The sequence below is a fragment of the Pseudorca crassidens genome, chromosome 2, assembly GCF_039906515.1.
Source record: "Pseudorca crassidens isolate mPseCra1 chromosome 2, mPseCra1.hap1, whole genome shotgun sequence".
NCBI classification, from domain to species: Eukaryota; Metazoa; Chordata; class Mammalia; order Artiodactyla; family Delphinidae; genus Pseudorca; species Pseudorca crassidens.
Window position 1 is genome coordinate 81682801 of NC_090297.1, and position 18780 is coordinate 81701580.

At 35.5% G+C, this 18780-nt stretch overlaps 1 protein-coding gene across 9 annotated transcripts in view; it reads left to right on the forward strand.

Annotated features, from left to right (window-relative positions):
- Positions 1-18780, forward strand: part of CCDC18 (coiled-coil domain containing 18) — a 135100-nt gene that overhangs the window by 62919 nt on the left and 53401 nt on the right. For all 9 annotated transcript variants that reach the window (XR_010940947.1, XM_067726920.1, XM_067726922.1 and 6 more), the window contains exons 19-24: positions 3543-3710; positions 6614-6756; positions 9681-9844; positions 10062-10275; positions 14002-14101; positions 18326-18442. Coding sequence is in view for 8 of the 9 variants with exons in the window: in XM_067726920.1 (XP_067583021.1) it covers positions 3543-3710; positions 6614-6756; positions 9681-9844; positions 10062-10275; positions 14002-14101; positions 18326-18442 (906 nt within the window). In the remaining variant the exon portion in view is untranslated. The remainder of the gene's footprint in view (positions 1-3542; positions 3711-6613; positions 6757-9680; positions 9845-10061; positions 10276-14001; positions 14102-18325; positions 18443-18780) is intronic.

Genomic DNA, 18780 nt, shown 5'->3' on the forward strand with positions numbered 1-18780 from the left:
TTTTAGAATTTGTATTCTTAGAAATAGCATCAGAGACTTGGGTGAATAAGAGGCATTTACCCAAAATGAACTTAGAACTTTTTTCAGAATAGCAGGAAGTATAAACCTAGGCTGGAACTGAATTAGAAATCAGAAATGGTAGTCATGTTTGTACAACAATACTAGAGAAAAAGTAAGTAAGTAAATTAGAAAGATTTGCAGTCCTTTTATTGCTGATGAATTATTAGCTCAACTGCATGTGCATTGGCTTACTTACTTAAAAGATCATCTTTCACTTCTTCTTGTGTGTTGATAAGAAACATGGAGAAAAATCCAATTACTCTTTACCTTTTTTTTTTTTAGGTACCAATCCATACACTTATTTAGTTTTGGCTTATTTGTCTTTAGAGCAAATTATAATATCTTACAGAGAAAACTCTTTCTAACACTGGTTAATAGAATTAATATCTTATAACAGCAGAGTTATGAGATTTTCATCATATGTAGCTAGGTTTTAGAAAATATGATTTAATTCATAGTGCATCCATTCTGTTAGTAATACGTGATGTTATAAAGATATTTTACCAAATCAGTAGGCAGTCCCGAATCACATACTAGCTGAATAATTAAATGGCCCCAGAGCATATAGATAGAAAGCCAGCTGAAAGAACTACATGTTGATAGTCCACCACACAAAGCTAATAAATATGCCCCTGAGTTTTTGCCTCAGGCAAATATTCTTTTCCATATGTTGAAATAAATAAATTTATGATGAAAATAATAGTGACTTGGGGGTCCTGAATTATTTTGAAAATATTTTAATTTGTATTAAAATGCTTTAAAAAGTGATAATGTATGTGTTCATGCAGAATTACATTGTCAACATGATAGAAGAAAATAAACACAAAATAGATGTGAATAAGCCAAAACATTTTCTGCGTAAAGCATTTATTCAGCACGATCAGTCATTTTATTGATAAATGCCTTTATTCAAATTGATGGACTTAAATTTTGCAAAGTTGGCATTGTGTCAGTAACTTTTCTGGGTTATATTTTATTTTTTAGTAATAATCATGAGAGCGTTTTTGGATATACATTAATATTAGATAAAGCTAATTGTAAAGTAGATATTATAATGTAAATTCTACTTTCTTCTTGACTTTAATTATAAAATAATGAATTCTTTAGGAAAAGTTTATTCTCTGAATATGATAATAACTTAGTAGAGAATATAATGTCAAAACTATTTGTCTTATATTTACTTTTAAAGTCAAGTGGAAGTTAAAGGGTAGTAGAGTGAAATGCCAGTATAAATTAGATAGATGTAGGTTAATTTTTGTGAATTAATATTTGTGATACAACTAATATGTTAGATACTTCAGTATTTTTAATGGAAATTATTTTGCTAGTGACTAGATTACTAAAATAAATTTTTTAATTGTTCTTATGTGGTATGACTTTCTTAGTGTTTTGGTTAGGCTTTATCTTTTTTCTAATAGTTTGTCTTATTTTAATACTTTGTCCATTTTTTTTTTTTTTGATTAGGAAAGTAAGTATAAGACAGCATGTTCCAGTAAACAAAGAATAGTATATAAACTTATAGGCAAGTCCGTTCTATATAAAGTAAACTACAGCAGAGCTGTGATCTGTAGTTTTCTCAGGAGCTAGCAGGAAAAACAAAACAGGTGTCACTGATACCTATTTACACTAAATAAATTATTTTCATACAGACAACATTAAGTAAAATAGATTAGCATTAAAAAGAATTATAATAATATTAGAAATTGGATAGTTGCCTCTTATATGTAAGGTTCTCTAAGTTTACAGTGTCATCATATAATGAAGAAGTTTGAAATTTAAGAGCTTCTTATCATAAGCAAAGGCTATTTGGCCCCTAAGCCTTTCATGATGCTGCTGAATATTCCACTGCTGTATAATTAGAAAAAACCAAGTCAGGATTCTTCTTCACTGTTTCTTAGGAGTTTAAAATTACTTTCTTCTGGGTTGATATTTATTAGAAAGATTGTTTGCTTTAAAGGGATGGGTTTATTTTCCTTCATTTTAAAAAGTTATTACATAAGCAACAATAAGAAATCTTTTGAAGAAGATTTACTTACAATTCACTCTAATACTAATACTCTCTAATACTTTTCACGTTTCTATTTGCCTGAGTGTTTTTCATATTAATGAAATGTGGGATTTTTTTTTCACTTTATTTTGTAAAATTTATTTGTCACTGTCCTTTAAATTATGATTTTTTTTTTTTTTTGGCCATGCCATGTGGCTTGCAGGATCTCAGTTCCCCAGCCAGGGATTGAACCTGGGCCACTAGGCCACCACTGAACTCCCTAAACTGTGATTTTAAATGGTTGCATCTTTTTTTTTTTTTTTTGCGGTACGCGGGCCTCTGACTGTTGTGGCCTCTCCCATTGCGGAGCACAGGCTCCGGACGTGCAGGCTTAGCGGCCATGGCTCATGGGCCAAGCTGCTCCACGGCATGTGGGATCCTCCTGGACCGGGGCACGAACCCGCGTCCCTGACATTGGCAGGCAGACCCTCAATCACTGTGCACCAGGGAAGCCCTAAATGGTTGCATCTTTTACAATCAGATTTATATATCATCATTTAGTAAACCTTCCCCTTACTTTAGGAACAGGTAACAAATATTATGAAATATATATGAAATTATGCTGTATTATTTATAGAATTTTAAAATGATTTGGCACTTTTTAGTATTTGGATTTCTTGGACAAAGGGCATTTTTTTTCCTTCTTAATAGGTTCTCCCAGATAACTCTAAAGGTTTCATTTAAAGCAATTTGGGGGATCAGCATATTCAAGTCCTAAATATTTGGAGTGAATAAGTGCAATTTCTTAGTTGGTATTGTTTTCCTGTATGTTTTTTGGAGCGTGAATATTCAAGAGTGCTTGCTGGGATATTATTTTACAAACAATGGCAATAATAGCAACAATAATGTACTAAATAGCACCTAACATTTATACAGTGTTTTCATGGTTATGGTTTATTATCAATAAGAGAAAAAGATATATCAAATGGAGTGTGAAGAAATCCATGGCTTCCTATATTTTCTCCCTCGTTCTGGGAGAAGTCACGCAGAATAAGCTCCTTTTTGTAGCAGTGAAATGCGGCAACATTTATGCAGTACTTCTGCCCAGGGAAGCCTGCTTATGACTCAAAGTTCAAGGTTTTTTATTGGGGGCTGGTCACATAAGAACAGCCATAAGTATCAGAATTCCAAACTCCTAGAAGGAAAGCATGATTTGGTGCCCTAGCCAGGGAAAACAGTCTCATCACTTAAGGAATATTTCAAAAGCCACATTCCCAGACATCATCCAAGAACCAACCCTATTAACAGGCCCTTCTAACATACCTCCCCATCAGAAAAATGAGCCCTGCCCTTCCACATAATAAATTATAGCTGTGAATACAATTGTCCCATATGACAAGTGAGGGTAATTATCTAATAAGGTAGACAACATTGACATTTTATTGCTTTTTATTTGAAATATGTCATTATAATGAGAAATGTGTATATTTGTTAGGTATATTGTTTACAGAAAGAGCTGAAGATTAAAAATCACAGTCTTCAAGAGACTACTGAGCAAAATGTTATTCTGCAGCATACTCTTCAACAACAGCAGCAAATGTTACAACAAGAGACATTTAGAAATGGAGAGCTAGAAGACATTCAAACTAAGCTTGAAAAACAGGTATATATTATTGGGCAAAATGGTTTTATGAAATAGAAATTTTTTTAAATTGATAATAGATTTTTTTGCTAGTTATGTAAATTGCTGTTTAACCTCAAAGATACCATATTATAAGAAATATTCTAAATTAACATTGTAAAATGTATAAAGTTTTATTCCAATGTAATGTGATCGTGTAATACCGTGGGCACATTTTTGTCACTCCATCCAACTTAGTTATAATTTAGTCTTCTTTATTCAGTTTTTCCTTTTTGGACCTGAATATAATCCCTATCTGAATCATTATAGCTTTCAATTTCTTCATTTTGGATCAGGAGATGTGTGATAATCCCTAAAGAAATGCCAAGCAATGCACTAAAAGAAAAATCCCAAAGGAAACTACTCATTTTAAAAAATAAGTTATTACTCCAAAGAAAGAATCCTAGGAAATTTTATTCTAGAATCGAATCTTTTCTCTTTCATTCATTACCAAATTCATCTGAATTATTCTGACAGATATTTCACATTTTTTGTTTTGTTTTCCTCTTATCACACTTTACAGAAAAGTATAAATTAGAAAATGATAGTTCCCAGTAACCTCACTACACCTCACTTTTTGTCATTTGTATGACCTTTTAATCTATGTATTCTAACTTCATCCTCAGCTTCTCCAGTGGAACTAAAGAATCTCTTCTCTGCACATTCAAATATATCAGGCAGGTATTCTGTATTTTCTTTTTTAGAGACATCTGTCCTGTGGCTCTCCATCCCTTTTGTTTAAGTCTAGACCTACTGTTTGCTGTGCCTGTTGTACAGCTTCATCCTGAGGCATTTCTTCATCTCATCTGTTATTTGATTCCCACTTTCTAAATCCCTTGTCAGTGACTCCAGTTTTTGTAAGATTGATTATAATTCTTGTTCTTTCTGAAATTGTTTTCATTTCTATAACGGTCTTACGGTTTTCTTCTGAGTTTTTTTTTCCTTAAGTCTATCAATTCCTTTGTATTTTTCATTTGGTTATTTTATTTCTTCATGATCTTTGTTTTAAGAGATTTTTATGTCTTGTTTAATTTATTTGAGGGTCTAAAAAGTTTATATCTAAAAATTCCTTCAGTATTTGGAATAAATTTTCCAGCATATATTTTTTCTACTTTTTATTCATGTTCCACTATGCACAGGTTCCGTGTTGGATTTATTCAGATTGTTATCTTTAGATTCTTTCTGCTTATGAGTGTGCCATTTAATCAAACACAGAATGGGTAGATTTTCCATAGTTCCCTTTCCTTTTTACCTGGGTACTATTTTAATTTTATATTTGGAACTTAAGTTGGGGGTGTGGATATTAATGACTTATAATCTGTACTTAGTTCTTCAATGAGAGGTTTTAGAAGAGCAGGGAGGATATCAAAGTCATTAGCCAGATATTAACTTTGAGATCACAGTCATGTAAATGTTCATTGAAAATATGAAGTGGGACTTCCCTGGTGGCACAGTGGTTAAGAATCCACCTGCCAATGCAGGGGACATGGCTTCGATCCCTGGTATGGGAAGATCCCACATTCCACAGAGCAACTAAGTCCGTGCGCCACAACTACCAATCCTGTGCTCTAGAGCCCACAAGCCACAACTGCTGATGCCTATGTGCCCTAGAGCCTGCGCGCCGCAACAAGGAGCCCACGTGCCGCAACTACTGAAGCTTGCGTGCTCTAGGGCCCACTGCTGCAACTACTGAGCCCACATGCTGCAACTACTGAAGGCTGCACGCCTAGAGCCCGTGCTCCGCAACAAGAGAAGCCACTTCAATGAGAAGCCCGTGCACCGCAACGAAGAGTAGCCCCCGCTCGCTGCCATTAGAGAAAGCCTGCGTGCAGCAACGAAGACCCAATGCAGCCAAAAAAAAAAATTGAAAAAAAAAAAATGAAGTGGCTGAGGTTAACTAGGGAGAGAACATAGAATGAGGGGTGAGATGCCTGACTTTGACAGAGCTCTGAAGGATACAGTACCTGGAAGCCAAAGTAAGTATTTCATGACTTAAAGGATGATAATTGGTGTCATGGGCTGCTGCAATCAGTGTCAAGTAAATTGAAAGTTGAAAAATGTCCATTGGAATTAGCTGCATGGAAGCCATTGGTGACACAGTGTAGTTTCTGTACAGTGTCTAGATTGCTATGGGTTGAGGAATGAATGAGAAAGTGAGAAAAATGATACAACAAGCATAGAAAAAATCTGAGAAGTTGGGCTATAAAGAGGAGGAAAGAAATGGTGGTAGTCGGAAGGAGGTAGAGGTGTGGAGGAAAGTTTTTTATGATAGGAAGGTCTTGAACATGTTTAAATGCTAATATAAAGAAACCAGAAGAAAGAGAGATTGAAGATATAGCAGAGAGTAGAGGTAGTAGTATGAGGTTCCTTAAAAAGTGGATTGGAGTTGAATCCAGAACGCCTATGAAGCAGTTTGACTTACATAGGAGGAAGAATACCTCCTGCAATGTAGTAAAACAGGAGGAATGAATAGGAGCAAATGCAAGTTGTAACGTTTGAGGGCAGATGGGAATTCTAGGAATTGGTATGAGCCAATTTGTGAAGAAGGAGAGAAACATAGTTTGACAAGAGAAGAAAGAGCGTTTCAGATGAGGATGATGAAAAGAGGAACATTTACCATTATTCTGTACAATTCTTTTAAGTCCTATTTTAGTGTTATGATGTGGTCACTTCTATAAGTATGTGTGTGAATGAAATATGTTTCTTATTAAAAATTGTTTTGCTTTCATATTTTCAAAACGTTGTTTCTCGGTCTATACTTTGATTTTTGTAATAACATCTTGAAACTGATAGGCTAGGCTACAAATTTATATAAATATTTTTCTTCTGAAAAATGTTGAACTGTGTTTGAATTTAAAATACTTAACTGAAAATTGCTTTACAAGGTATCAAAACTTGAACAAGAGCTTCAGAAACAAAGGGAAAGTTCAGCTGAAAAGTTGAGAAAAATGGAGGAAAAATGTGAAGCAGCCACATATGAAGCAGATTTAAAAAGGCAAAAAGTTATTGAACTTACTGGTACTGCCAGGTAAAATGAATATGTTAGTTTATATTTGTCTTCCTGCTTTAACATCAGTCATATTTGAGTTTCACTATCAGATAATGTTCAGTGAAGTGTTTGCTTGAGGAATTAATTTCTCTATGGTGTGTGTTCCTATAGCATTGTTTGCACCTCCCTCATATCCCTCATGCCTTTTAGTATTATAAGTTAATATCCTTTTCTCTCCTACTATATTGTAGTTCCTTAAGGCCAAGATAATATAAGGGTCCTCCCACAACAATCAGCATAGTTCCTTGTACCTCATAGGCACTCAGCAACTGTTTTATTAACTTGAATTGTGAAAGTGTCAGGCAAAGATGTACTCATATAGAGGAATTTTTCATGGATTCTAATTGTTTATGGGAGGGAGTAAATTAATAGAAGAAAACAGTGGTCTCAACATTGACTGAACATTAAAATCACCCAAGGAGCTTTAAAAAGTACTGATGTCTAGGTCCTACCTCTAAAGATCCTGATTTAATGTGGCTGGGCTGTGCTAAGAAATCAATAGTTATTTGGTCAAGAAAGGGAATTATGAGCTGAAAGTTATACCTAGCTTCCCCAGACCTCTTATACTTTGTCGACAAGAGTTGACATAATTAATAATAAACTCTTAATTAGCCCACCATTCTACCAACAGGAATAAGAGTTAACTTATGCATTTGAACTTAAACCACAACATCCTCAGACTCCCTCCCCCCCTCTGACAGGAATAAAGGTAGGGCCTTTGTGCTTTGAGTAGCAACTTGCTTACCCAGATATTCACAACTCTGTCAGTGGGGTCAAGAAGATATCCTATGTTTAAGACTAAGACCACAGTTCTTCAGACCTTCTTTCTGCCATTGATATTTGTCTATCCACTAACACAGCCTCACCACCAGTGTGTACCTTAATTCCACAAAAACTAATCAACATTGTAACTTTATCTTTGCTTGTGCCAGATTCCCCAGAAGCATCAGATTTCCAGGCGTTAGATTTACCCTCATCTCTCTTACTAAGTCCCAAAAACCTCCTCATGTATTTTCTTTCCTTTTCCCACCGCATCTGAACTTGTGAAAGATTTCCACTTTATCCTCTGGAATTTACAGTCCATCCTGAAAGACATTCCCTATATTCTCTATCTCTTCTTTTCTCTTGCTGTAACAGAAATGTGACTGTCCCCTGAGGACATTGCTTCTTCCCCTGCAGCTCTCTAAAGTAAAAACTTTTCCCCATAGTTCTTGTACCACAGGATTGAGATGGGAAATAGTATGACATACACCATGAACCTCATGTCATCAGATCATATCATCCCTCGTTGTTGCTGACACCTACAGGCCACCTGACTTACATAGCTCTTTCCAACACTACTCCTGTCTTTATTCTTGGGGATTTCAATATACATCTATCTAGCTGATCCTCAGCCACTCACTCACATTATTTATCCTAGATCTTATCGTTTCTAATATCCCCATTATTTCAACATAATCTGAATACTATGCATCTACCTCTATATTATTACCTCATTCCCTTTAATATCCCCAGTTCAACAATTCTTTGATGTAACTAGGACCTCTGATCTATCAGTTCTACCACTGTCTCATTCCCTAATGCCCTTTCTCCTCTCTTTACCTAGCTTAAATTCTAATTAATCATTAAAATCACTGATTTACATAAACCCACAACTCCTTTACCTCTCTCTTACTTTGTGTACACAGAACTAAAAATCCAACTCAGACTAATTCATGCTTGCATCTTTACAGAGGCTGGAGAAAAATATAACGACACTGACCAGTCTTACTTTATACCCATAACTTCAAAACCTTAGGCATTTTCTTAATGCTGTCTGTCTGGCAATCATAATGTTACTTACTCTTGTAGAGGACTCTTTTACACCTTTGCCTTTTCTTTCAAAACTCTAACAACCCCTCCCCAATCCTTGCTCTCACTGATGATCTTGCTTTTGTTTCACTAAGAAAATTGAAATAACTGCTTCTTTCTTTTCTTACTCCCACCCTTTGACTTCTAGACAAAAACTCTTCTTAATTATAGCTAATAGGCACATTCAGTGGGTAAAATAAGTTCTAATTACTAGTAGGAAGCTTATGAACTAGATGAATAAACTTCATAAGGAAGATATATCTAGTTCCAAGATCTTCTCTTCATGAAGCAGGGTTTTTCTCTGTTCCAACTATTGCTTCTTTCACTTCTGAAACTATAATTTATAAAACTGTTTTTCTCTCCCAAAAGGGTTTAGAGTTAAAATATATCTGTTATATATCTCTGTGGATCTGTTTTAAAATTAAAATATCTCAGGGATTTTCCTGGTGGTCCAGTGGTTAAGACCTCGCCTTCCAGTGCAGGGAGTGCGGGTTCATCCCTTGTCACGGAGCTAAGATCCCACATGCCTCGCGGCCAAAAAGCCAAAACATAAAACAGAAGCAATATTGTAACAAATTCAATAAAGACTTTAAAAATGGTCCACATCAAAAACAACAATCTTAAAAAAAAAATTAAAATATCTCCAAATAGAAAGAAAACAAATACATTGAGCACCTTTTGTGTGCCAGGTAGTGTACTAGGTAAATACATCATATAGTTGTGTTTAGTGGCATGTAATTGGTACAGAATTACAATCTATTAGTTGGAGCATTTTTAACAATATAATAGGTGATTTAAGATTTTGACTAGACATTTTTTTTATACAGCAGGTTTTTAATTAGTTATCCATTTTATACATATTAGTATATATATGTCATATATAGTATATATATGTCAGTCCCAATCCCAATCTCCCAATTCATCCCACGATGACTAGACATTTTGCTGATATTTGTCTTTATATAACTTGCAGACTTTGTTCAGTCAGAGATAAGTTAGTTGATTTTTAAGTTTCCAAATTATTATTTATTTTATTTTTTGTTTTTAATTAGGCAAGTAAAACTTGAGATGGATCACTACAGAGAAGAACTGTATAAAATGGAAAAAGAAATAAAGCACCTAAAACGAGATGGAGAAAATAAAGCAATGCATCTCTCTCAGTTAGACATGATATTAGAACAGACAAAGACAGAACTAGATAAGAAAACAAACGCTGGTAAGCAACAGGTTAGCTCAGCTTAGCTGCCTGCATTTGTATATTTAAAGAAATGGAATAAAGTGAGAATTTGAGATGACGGGGAAGGGACAATCAGTGGTATTTTGCCTCTTATAGATGAATAAAATTGGATATTCTTAATTATAATTGCTTACAAATTTCTGAATAACAAGTAGTTTATATATATAATTCTAAAATTATTCTCTGCTTTTAACAGTGAAGGAGTTAGAAAAGTTACAGCACCACACTGAAACTGAACTAACAGAAGCCTTGCAGAAACGGGAAGTACTAGAGACTGAACTACAAAATGCTCATGGAGAATTAAAGAGTACTTTAAGACAACTCCAGGAATTGAGAGATGTTCTACAGAAGGCTCAGTTATCATTAGAGGAAAAATACACTGCTATAACGGATCTCACAGCTGAACTTAGGTGAGTTAAATACTAAAAAATGATACCACAGTTACAGGTACTTCACTTTATTACCCTTAGTCCTTGGGTCATACTATAGAGTTTGTTGTTGAATTCTAGATGTCCAAACTTCTCAACTGCCTTTAGCTCACTGTGTCTCATCCTAGGCAGTTCATCCCATGCTCCATCTCACTAATATAGCTGTTGCTGTTGGCTAATACTTCCATCCTTGTTCTTTGGACCATTTTACATTGGCCCTCTCCTGTATCCCACAGTGATAAAAAATGGTTGGACCAGCATACAGCACTGATTAATAGAAAAATAATATTAACAATAACAATGTTGTTCTTTGTGTTAAGCCCTAATTTTGTGCCAGGACTATGGCAGGGACTTCATATATGATCTCAATCATTTCTTTACAACAAACCTATGAGTTGCTTATTATCACCTTTTTATGCTTGAGAAAACTGAGGCTTGAGAAAATTAAGTAAAATGCCCAAAGTCAGATAGTAGGGTCCAGAGAGGGGAGTGAAACACAGTCTGTCCAACTCTAAAGTCTGGTTTCTTAGATTAGCAGCAATAGCATAAAATGCTGTTCCAGTACACATCTGTGGTGAGTAGGGGTGGAGAGCCAGACTGGAGCCAAAGTGTAGGAAATGGATTCTGAAAAGGAAAACAGACCAGGATGTGAAATGTGTAATGAAAGAACAGGATAGAGAGAAGCAAGGTGACCCAGAATCTTAGATATTGTAACCTTTGGTTCAGAGCAGGACCCCTTCTCTTTTCTACCCACAAATTCATTCTTGGTAAATTTCACATAGCTTTAAATACTATGTGTCAGAGACTTCCAAACCCATATCTCTAGAAAGACCTCTTCTCCAAACTCCAGACTCATATCTAATGACCTACTTGTTATCTCCACTGACGTATTTTAAAGAGGCATCTTAAACGTGGCTAAAACAATTCATTTTTTTTACTCATAACCCTGCCCTTCCTCCATCTCATTATTATGGAGTTGCTTAAACCAGAAATCTATAAGATTATTTTTATCTCTTTCCCTCCCTTTTTTCATCCAGTCTATTAGCAAGTCATGTCAACTTTATTTCTAAAACATATTCTGAAGTCTATTGATTTCTTATTTTTTCTACTACCACCTTAGCACAAGCCATCATCATCTCTCACCTGGTCTGTTGCTCTGGCTTCCCACCTGGTCTACCAGCTTAAATTCTTGACCTTCCCCACAATTCATTCTCCACAGAATTGATTTAAGTTTATGATTCAAAACATAAATCAGATCATATTGCTTCCCTACTTAATCTTCTAATGGCTTCCCAAAAGATTCAGAATAATAACCAAGCTCCTTGGGAAATGTAAATCAAAACCACAATGAGATACCACTTCAATCCGACTAAGATGGCCATAATAAAAACAAACAAAAAAAATCCAAGCAGAAGGGCTTTCCTGGTGGCGCAGTGGTTGAGAGTCCGCCTGTCCGTGCCCTGGTCCGGGAAGATCCCACATGCCACGGAGCGGCTGGGCCCATGAGCCATGGCCGCTAAGCCTGCGCGTCCAGGGCCTGTGCTCCGCAACGGTAGAGGCCACAACAGTGAGAGGCCCGTATACCACACACACACAAAAAAATCCAAGCAGAAAATAACAAATGGTAAACTAAAAAGGTTACAGCCTCTGTGGAAAACAGTGTGGCAGTTCCTCAATAATTTAAACATACATTAACCATATAACTCAGTAATTCCACTCCTAGGTAAGTACCCAAAAGAATTGAAAACAGGTGTTCAAACAAAACTTTTGCACAAATGTTCATAGTACGGCTATTCCCAATAACCAGTAAGTGGAAACGACCCAGCTGTACACTGATAGTTGTAAATGGATAAACACAGTATGATGTATCCATACAAGGAATATTAATCAGCCGTGAAAAGGAATAGAGTACTGAAACATGCTACAACATGGATGAACCTTGAAAATATTATGCTAAATGAAAGAAACCACATATATGTTGCATAATTCCATTTATATGAAATATCCAGAATTAGCAAATCCATAGAGATAGAAAGCAGATTAATTGTTGCCAGGGACTGGGGGAAGGGAGAATGGAAAAAACTGCTAATGGATATGGGGTTTCCTTCAGAATGATGAAAAAGTACTGGAAATAGTGGTAATGGTTACACAACATTGTGAATGTACTTAGTGTAACTGCATTGTACACTTTAAAGTGGTTAAAATGGTAGATCTTATGTTATATGTATTTTACCACAATCGAAAAAAAAAAATACAAGCTCCTTTTCCTGTAATACAAAGCCCAAGGTTCCTGCCTACTTCTCTGGCCTCATTTCATATTGTTCTGCTTGCTTCTGGCTTTTTTATTGTACTTAAAGTTTACCAAGTTTTTTCCCACCTTAGAACTTCTGTCATAGCTGTTTCTTCGGCCTGCAATAATGGTTGTGTGGCCAGCTTCTTCATACCCTTCACATTACCTCAAAGCGCCCTTCCCTGACCACCTATTCTAATATAGCCTCCCAGTCATGATCTCATCACTGTATTTAATGTTCTAACATAGCACTTTATATTATATTTTTCATGTTGAGTTGTTTATTATTTATAGTCCATCTCTTGACCTAGTAGAATGTAAGCTCTATGTAATGAACAACATCTATCCTGTTGCCTATTAATTCCACTGTACATAGAACCTTGACATATAAGAAACATCCAATAAATATTTGCTAAATGATTAAGGGAATGAATGGATAAAAGAAGTAAAACAAAACTTAAAATTCTAGCTAGTAGCTGAATTTTGGAAGCGCAGCTATTCATATAGACAGCAATTAGAGCTATCTTTAGAATTCATTTCATATTACTTTTAGAACATAAGTTTAGCCTTGTATGAACTCTTCAGGCTTTTAGGAGAACAGTAAACATCTCATTAAAGAAGTTCAAAATCTGCTTTTTAAAGTCAGCACCTTTATTATATTGTTTCATATTTAAGATTGGAAAATCATATGAAGATTCAAGATCAACAACATTTTCATCCTTTGTGATATCAGAACTTAGAGTTTGAAATTAAAATTCTCTGATCAGAGGCTTCAGAGTGATATAAATATTAAAATTGTATCATTTTAAGCATTTTTATATATAAAATTATTCATAAGTTAGTGTTTTAAGAGGGCTAGAATTTATAAAAATACATTAAAAAATACATTTAAAATATTTCTATATTAGACTTCAATACTTCACTAAATGTAAGGTGTCATTTTGAGTAAAATTTGCATAAGAAATACAGTGGTCGTTTACTGAGCTTTGGATATCAGGGACATCAATCATGAGATAAATGCCTCGTTCAGTTATAGTGAACTCACAGCTATTATATATAAAAGACTTTCAAACACTCCTTTGATCTATAGATGAAAAAATATAGATATATTTTTAAAATTCTTATACTGATTCAATCTTATTCCCTGGTAGTGCTTTTAACATTTAGCTTAAATTGTCTCCAATAGTAGAATCTGAGTTAACTTTTGCCTTTTTAGAACACTCTGTTAAAGTAGTTGCATTGATATCAGTCATTTTCTTTATACATTATTCCTTTAATGTGAGCTCTCAATCTGAAATAGTTGAATATATCCTGTCACTTTTAACTTACAGGAAAGGTAACCCACTTGATTTAATTTTTTTGAAACTATAATATTCCTATTTATTTGCTTAGATCTTTTTCACTTTGTTAAATTGCAGGGAATGCAAGATGGAGATTGAAGACAAAAAGCAAGAACTCCTTGAAATGGATCAGGCACTTAAGGAGAGAAATTGGGAGCTAAAGCAAAGAGCAGCTCAAGTTGGTTTTCTTAACTATATATATATATATATATATTTTTAACTATATTTTAATGAAATTTTCTGTTAAAATACAATCGCACAAGGTTTCAGAGGTCCCCTCTTTTTGGCAAAATAGACATTTTTATAGCTTTTTTAAAAAATTCATTTATTTTGGTGTGTTAGGTCTTTGTTGCTATGAGCGGGCTTTCTCTACTCTTCATTGCTGTGTGTGCGCTTCTCATTGAGGTGGCTTCTCGTTGCAGAGCATGGGCTCTAGGCATGTGGGCTTCAGTTGTGGTGCATGGGCTCAGTAGTTGTGGCTCGCGGGCTCTAGAGCGCAGGCTCAGTAGTTGTGGTTCGTGGGCTTAGTTGCTGCGCAGCATGTGGGATCTTCCTGGACCAGGGCTCGAACCCGTGTCCCCTGCATTGGCAGGCAGATTCTTAACCACTGTGCCACCAGGGAAGTCCCTTTATAGGTATTTCTTTTTTATGTGCATATAAATATTTTTAAAATTAGAAATATGTCGTCTCTCTTTATCTTGCTATTTTTATAGCAGGTGTATTTTCGGGAATGAAGTTTAGCTTAGTATCTGAACCTTTTGATCTCTTTTAATACTGTATATCAGAAGAAAATGGGATTAAAGGAGTTACTTGCTCAGCTAGTATTTATTAGAGGAACAAAAATATTCAGAAGGCATTATTTAGCAACATCTTTTTTAAAAGACTTTATTTTTTAGAGCAGTTTTAGGTTCACAGCAAAATTGAGCAGCAGGTAGAGAGATTTCCTGTAAACGCCCCACCCCCACAGATGCGCAGCCTTCCCCATTATCAACATTCCCTGCCAGAATGGTACATTTGTTAAAGCTGATGAACCTATTGATACATTGACACTTCATAATCACCCAAAGTCCATAGTTTACATTACAGTTTACTTTTGTGTTATACATTCTAGGAGTTTGGACAGCTATCCATCATTATGGTATCATTCAGAATATTTTCACTGCCCTAAAAATCCTCTGTGCCCCACCTATTCATCCCTCTCCCTCTTATCCCAACCCTGGCAACCACTGATTTTTTGCTGTCTTTGTAGTTTTGCCTTTTCCAGAATGTCATACAGTTGGAATCATATTGTATTGTAGCCTTTTCAGATTGGCTTCTTTCACTTAGTAATATGCATTTAAGTTTCCTCCATGTCTTTTCAAAGCTTATTTCTTTTTAGCATGGAATAGTATTCCATTGCCTGGATATATTATGGTTTATTTATCCATTCACCTGTTGAAGGATATCTTGTATTGCCTTTGCTCCTTTGTCAAAGATCAGTCGACTATATCTACATGGGTTTGTTTCTGGTCTCTTCTGTTCCATTGATTTATTCACCTATTCTTTCATCAGTACCACAGTGTCTTGATTACTGTACCTTTTTAGTAAGTCTTGAAGTTGAGTAATGTCAGTTTTCCAACTTTGTTCTCTTTCAAAATTGTGTTGGCTCTTCTGGGTTTTTTGCCTCTCCCTATAAACTTTAGAAGCAGTTTGTTGATATCCACAAAATAACTTGCTGGGATTTTGATTGGCATTGCCTTGAATCTATACATCAAGTTGGGAAGAACTGACATCTTGACAATATTAAGTCTTCCTATCCATGAACGTGAACTCTCTCTGCATTTATATAATTCTTTGATTTCTTTCATTGGAGTTTTATAGTTTTCCATATATAGATCTTGAATATGTTTAGATTTATAACTATTTCATTTTGGAGAATGCTAATATAAATGATAATTTTGTTTTTAACTTCAAATTTCTCTTGTTCATTGCTGGTACATGGGAAAGCAATTGATTTTTGTGTATTAACCTTGTATCCTGCAACCTGCTATAATCACTTATTAGTTCCAGGAATTTTTTTGTCAAATCCTTTGGATTTTCTACCTAAATCATCATGTCATCTGCAAACAAAGACAGTTTTATGTCTTCGTTCCCAACCTGTATACCTTTTATTTCCTTTTCTTGTCTTACTGCATTAGCTAGGATATCCTGTACAATGTTGAAAAGAAGTGGTACGATGGAATATCTTTGCCTCGTATCTGATCTTAATGGGAAAACTTTGAGTTTCTCACTGTTAAGTGTGATGTTAGCTGTTAGTTTTTTTTAGATATTCTTTATCAAGTTGAGGTAGTTACTCTCTATTCCTAGTTTACCAAGAGTTTTTATCATGAATAGATGTTGGATTTTGTCAAATGTTTTTTTCTGCATCTATTAATATGATCATGTGATTTCCTTCTTTAGCCTATTGATGTGATCAGTTACATTAATTAATTTTCAAATGTTGAAAAAGCCTTTCATACCTAGAAAAAATCCCGCTTGTTGTGGTATATAGTTCTTTTTATACATCGTTGGGTATGATTCAATAATATTTTATTGAGAATTTTTATATCTATGTCCATGAAAGATACTGGTCTGTAATTTTCTTTCTTTATAATGTCTCTGTCTGGTTTTGGTATCAGGGTAATGCTGGCCTCAGAGAATGAGTTAGTATTTCCTCTGCTTCTATCTACTAAGTGAGAGTGTAGAGAATTAGTATAATTTCTTCCTTAAATGTCTGGTAGAATTCAGCAATGAATCCATCTGAGTCTGGTGCTTTCTGTTTTGGAAAGTTATTAATCATTGATTGAATTTCTTTAATAGATATAGGCTTATTCAGATTGTCTCTTCTTGTGTGAGTTTTGGCAGATTGTGCCTTTCGAGTAACTCGTCTATTTCATCTAGTTTTATTAAATTCATGGGCAGAGAGTTGTTTTTAATATTTCTCTATTATCCTTTTAATGTCCTTGAGATTTGTAGTAATATCTCCTCTTTCATTTCTCATATTAGCAATTTATATCCTCTTTTTTTTTAAGTTAGTCTGGCTGGAGACTTATTTATATTATTGATCTTTTCAAAGAACCAGCTTTTTGCTTTGTTGATTTTCTCTATTGATTTCCCAATTTTAATTTCATTGAGTTCTGCTCTAATTTTTATTATTTTTTTCTTCTGCTTAGTTTGGATTTAATTTGCTCTTCTTTTTCTAGTTACCCAAGGTGGAAGCTTAGATGACTGATTTTAGGCCTTCTTTTTTTTTTTTTTTCTTTTGCGGTATGCGGGCCTCTCACTGTTGTGGCCTCTCCCGTTGAGGAGCACAGGCTCCAGACGCGCAGGCTCAGCAGCCATGGCTCACGGGCCCAGCCGCTCCGTGGCATGTGGGATCTTCCCGAACCTGTGTCCCCTGCATCGGCAGGCAGACTCTCAACCACTGCACCACCAGGGAAGCCCCTTTCTTCTTTTCTAATATATGCATTGAATGCTTTAGATGTTCCTCCAAGCAGTGCTTTTGCTGCATCCCACAATTTTCATGTTGCATTGTTATTTAGCAGCTTTTTTTTCCTTAAATTTTATTGATTTTGGGGGGCTGCATTTGGTCTTTATTGCTGTGCGTGGGCTTCCTCTAGTTGCGGTGAGCGGGAGCTACTCTTGGTTGCAGTGTGCGGGCTTCTTATTGCGGTTGCTTCTCTTTGTTGTGGAGCACGGGCTCTAGGTGCGCGGGCTTCAGTAGTTGCAGCATGTGGATTCAGTAGTTTTGGCACACGGGCTCTAGAGTGCAGGCTTAGTAGTTGTGGTGGACAGGCTTAGTTGCTCCGCGGCATGTGGGATCTTCCTGGACCAGGGATAGAACCCATGTCGCCTGTATTGGCAGGCGGATTCTTAACCACTGCACCACCAGGGAAGCCCTAGCAGCTTTTATCAAGCATAAAATGAAGTTTGAATCATTTTATTTGTCACTTATGTGAACATAATCATATATCAGGCTCAAGATCCAGTATTATTAAGCAATGATTATTTGTCTCATTCTTTTTTTTTTTTTTTTTTTTTTTTTGCGGTACGCGGGCCTCTCACTGTCGTGCCTTCTCTCGTTGAGGAGCACAGGCTCTGGACGTGCAGGCTTAGCAGCCATGGCCCATGGGCCCAGCCGCTCCGCGGCATGTGGGATCCTCCCAGACCGGGACACAAACCCATGTCCCCTGCATTGGCAGGCGGACTGTCAACCACTGCACCATCAGGGAAGCCCCTATCTCATTCTTTTTAATAATTTATTGGAGATGCATTTATTCTTTAGTTATACCCACTATAAACAATTCTAAATCACATTGCAAGCACACAGTTTTCCATGTTAGAATAAAATTGAGTGACAGCTTAATGTTGCTTTTGTACTTAGGTTACACATTTGGATATGACTATTCGTGAGTACAGGGGAGAAATGGAACAGAAAATAATTAAATTAGAGGGTACTCTGGAGAAATCAGAATTGGAACTTAAAGAAAGCAACAAACAGGTAAATTATTAAAAGTTACGTCTTAAATTGTTTAAAAAAAATAACTCCTTAACTGTAAGCATCTGTTATTCACATAATACAGCTTTTTAATAGAATACAAACAATAAAAATACTGCATTATTTTACTTTATTATTTATTTATTAATTTATTGTTTTTTCACTGTGCTGTGTAGCTTGTGGGATCTTAGTTCCCCAACCAGGGATTGAACCTGGACCCTTGGCAGTGACAGCATGGAGTCCTAACCACAGGACTGCCAGGGAATTCCCAATACTGCATAATTTTAATTATCTTGTACATCCTATGTTATATTCATTTTCTTCTCAATTTTTTCCCCAGC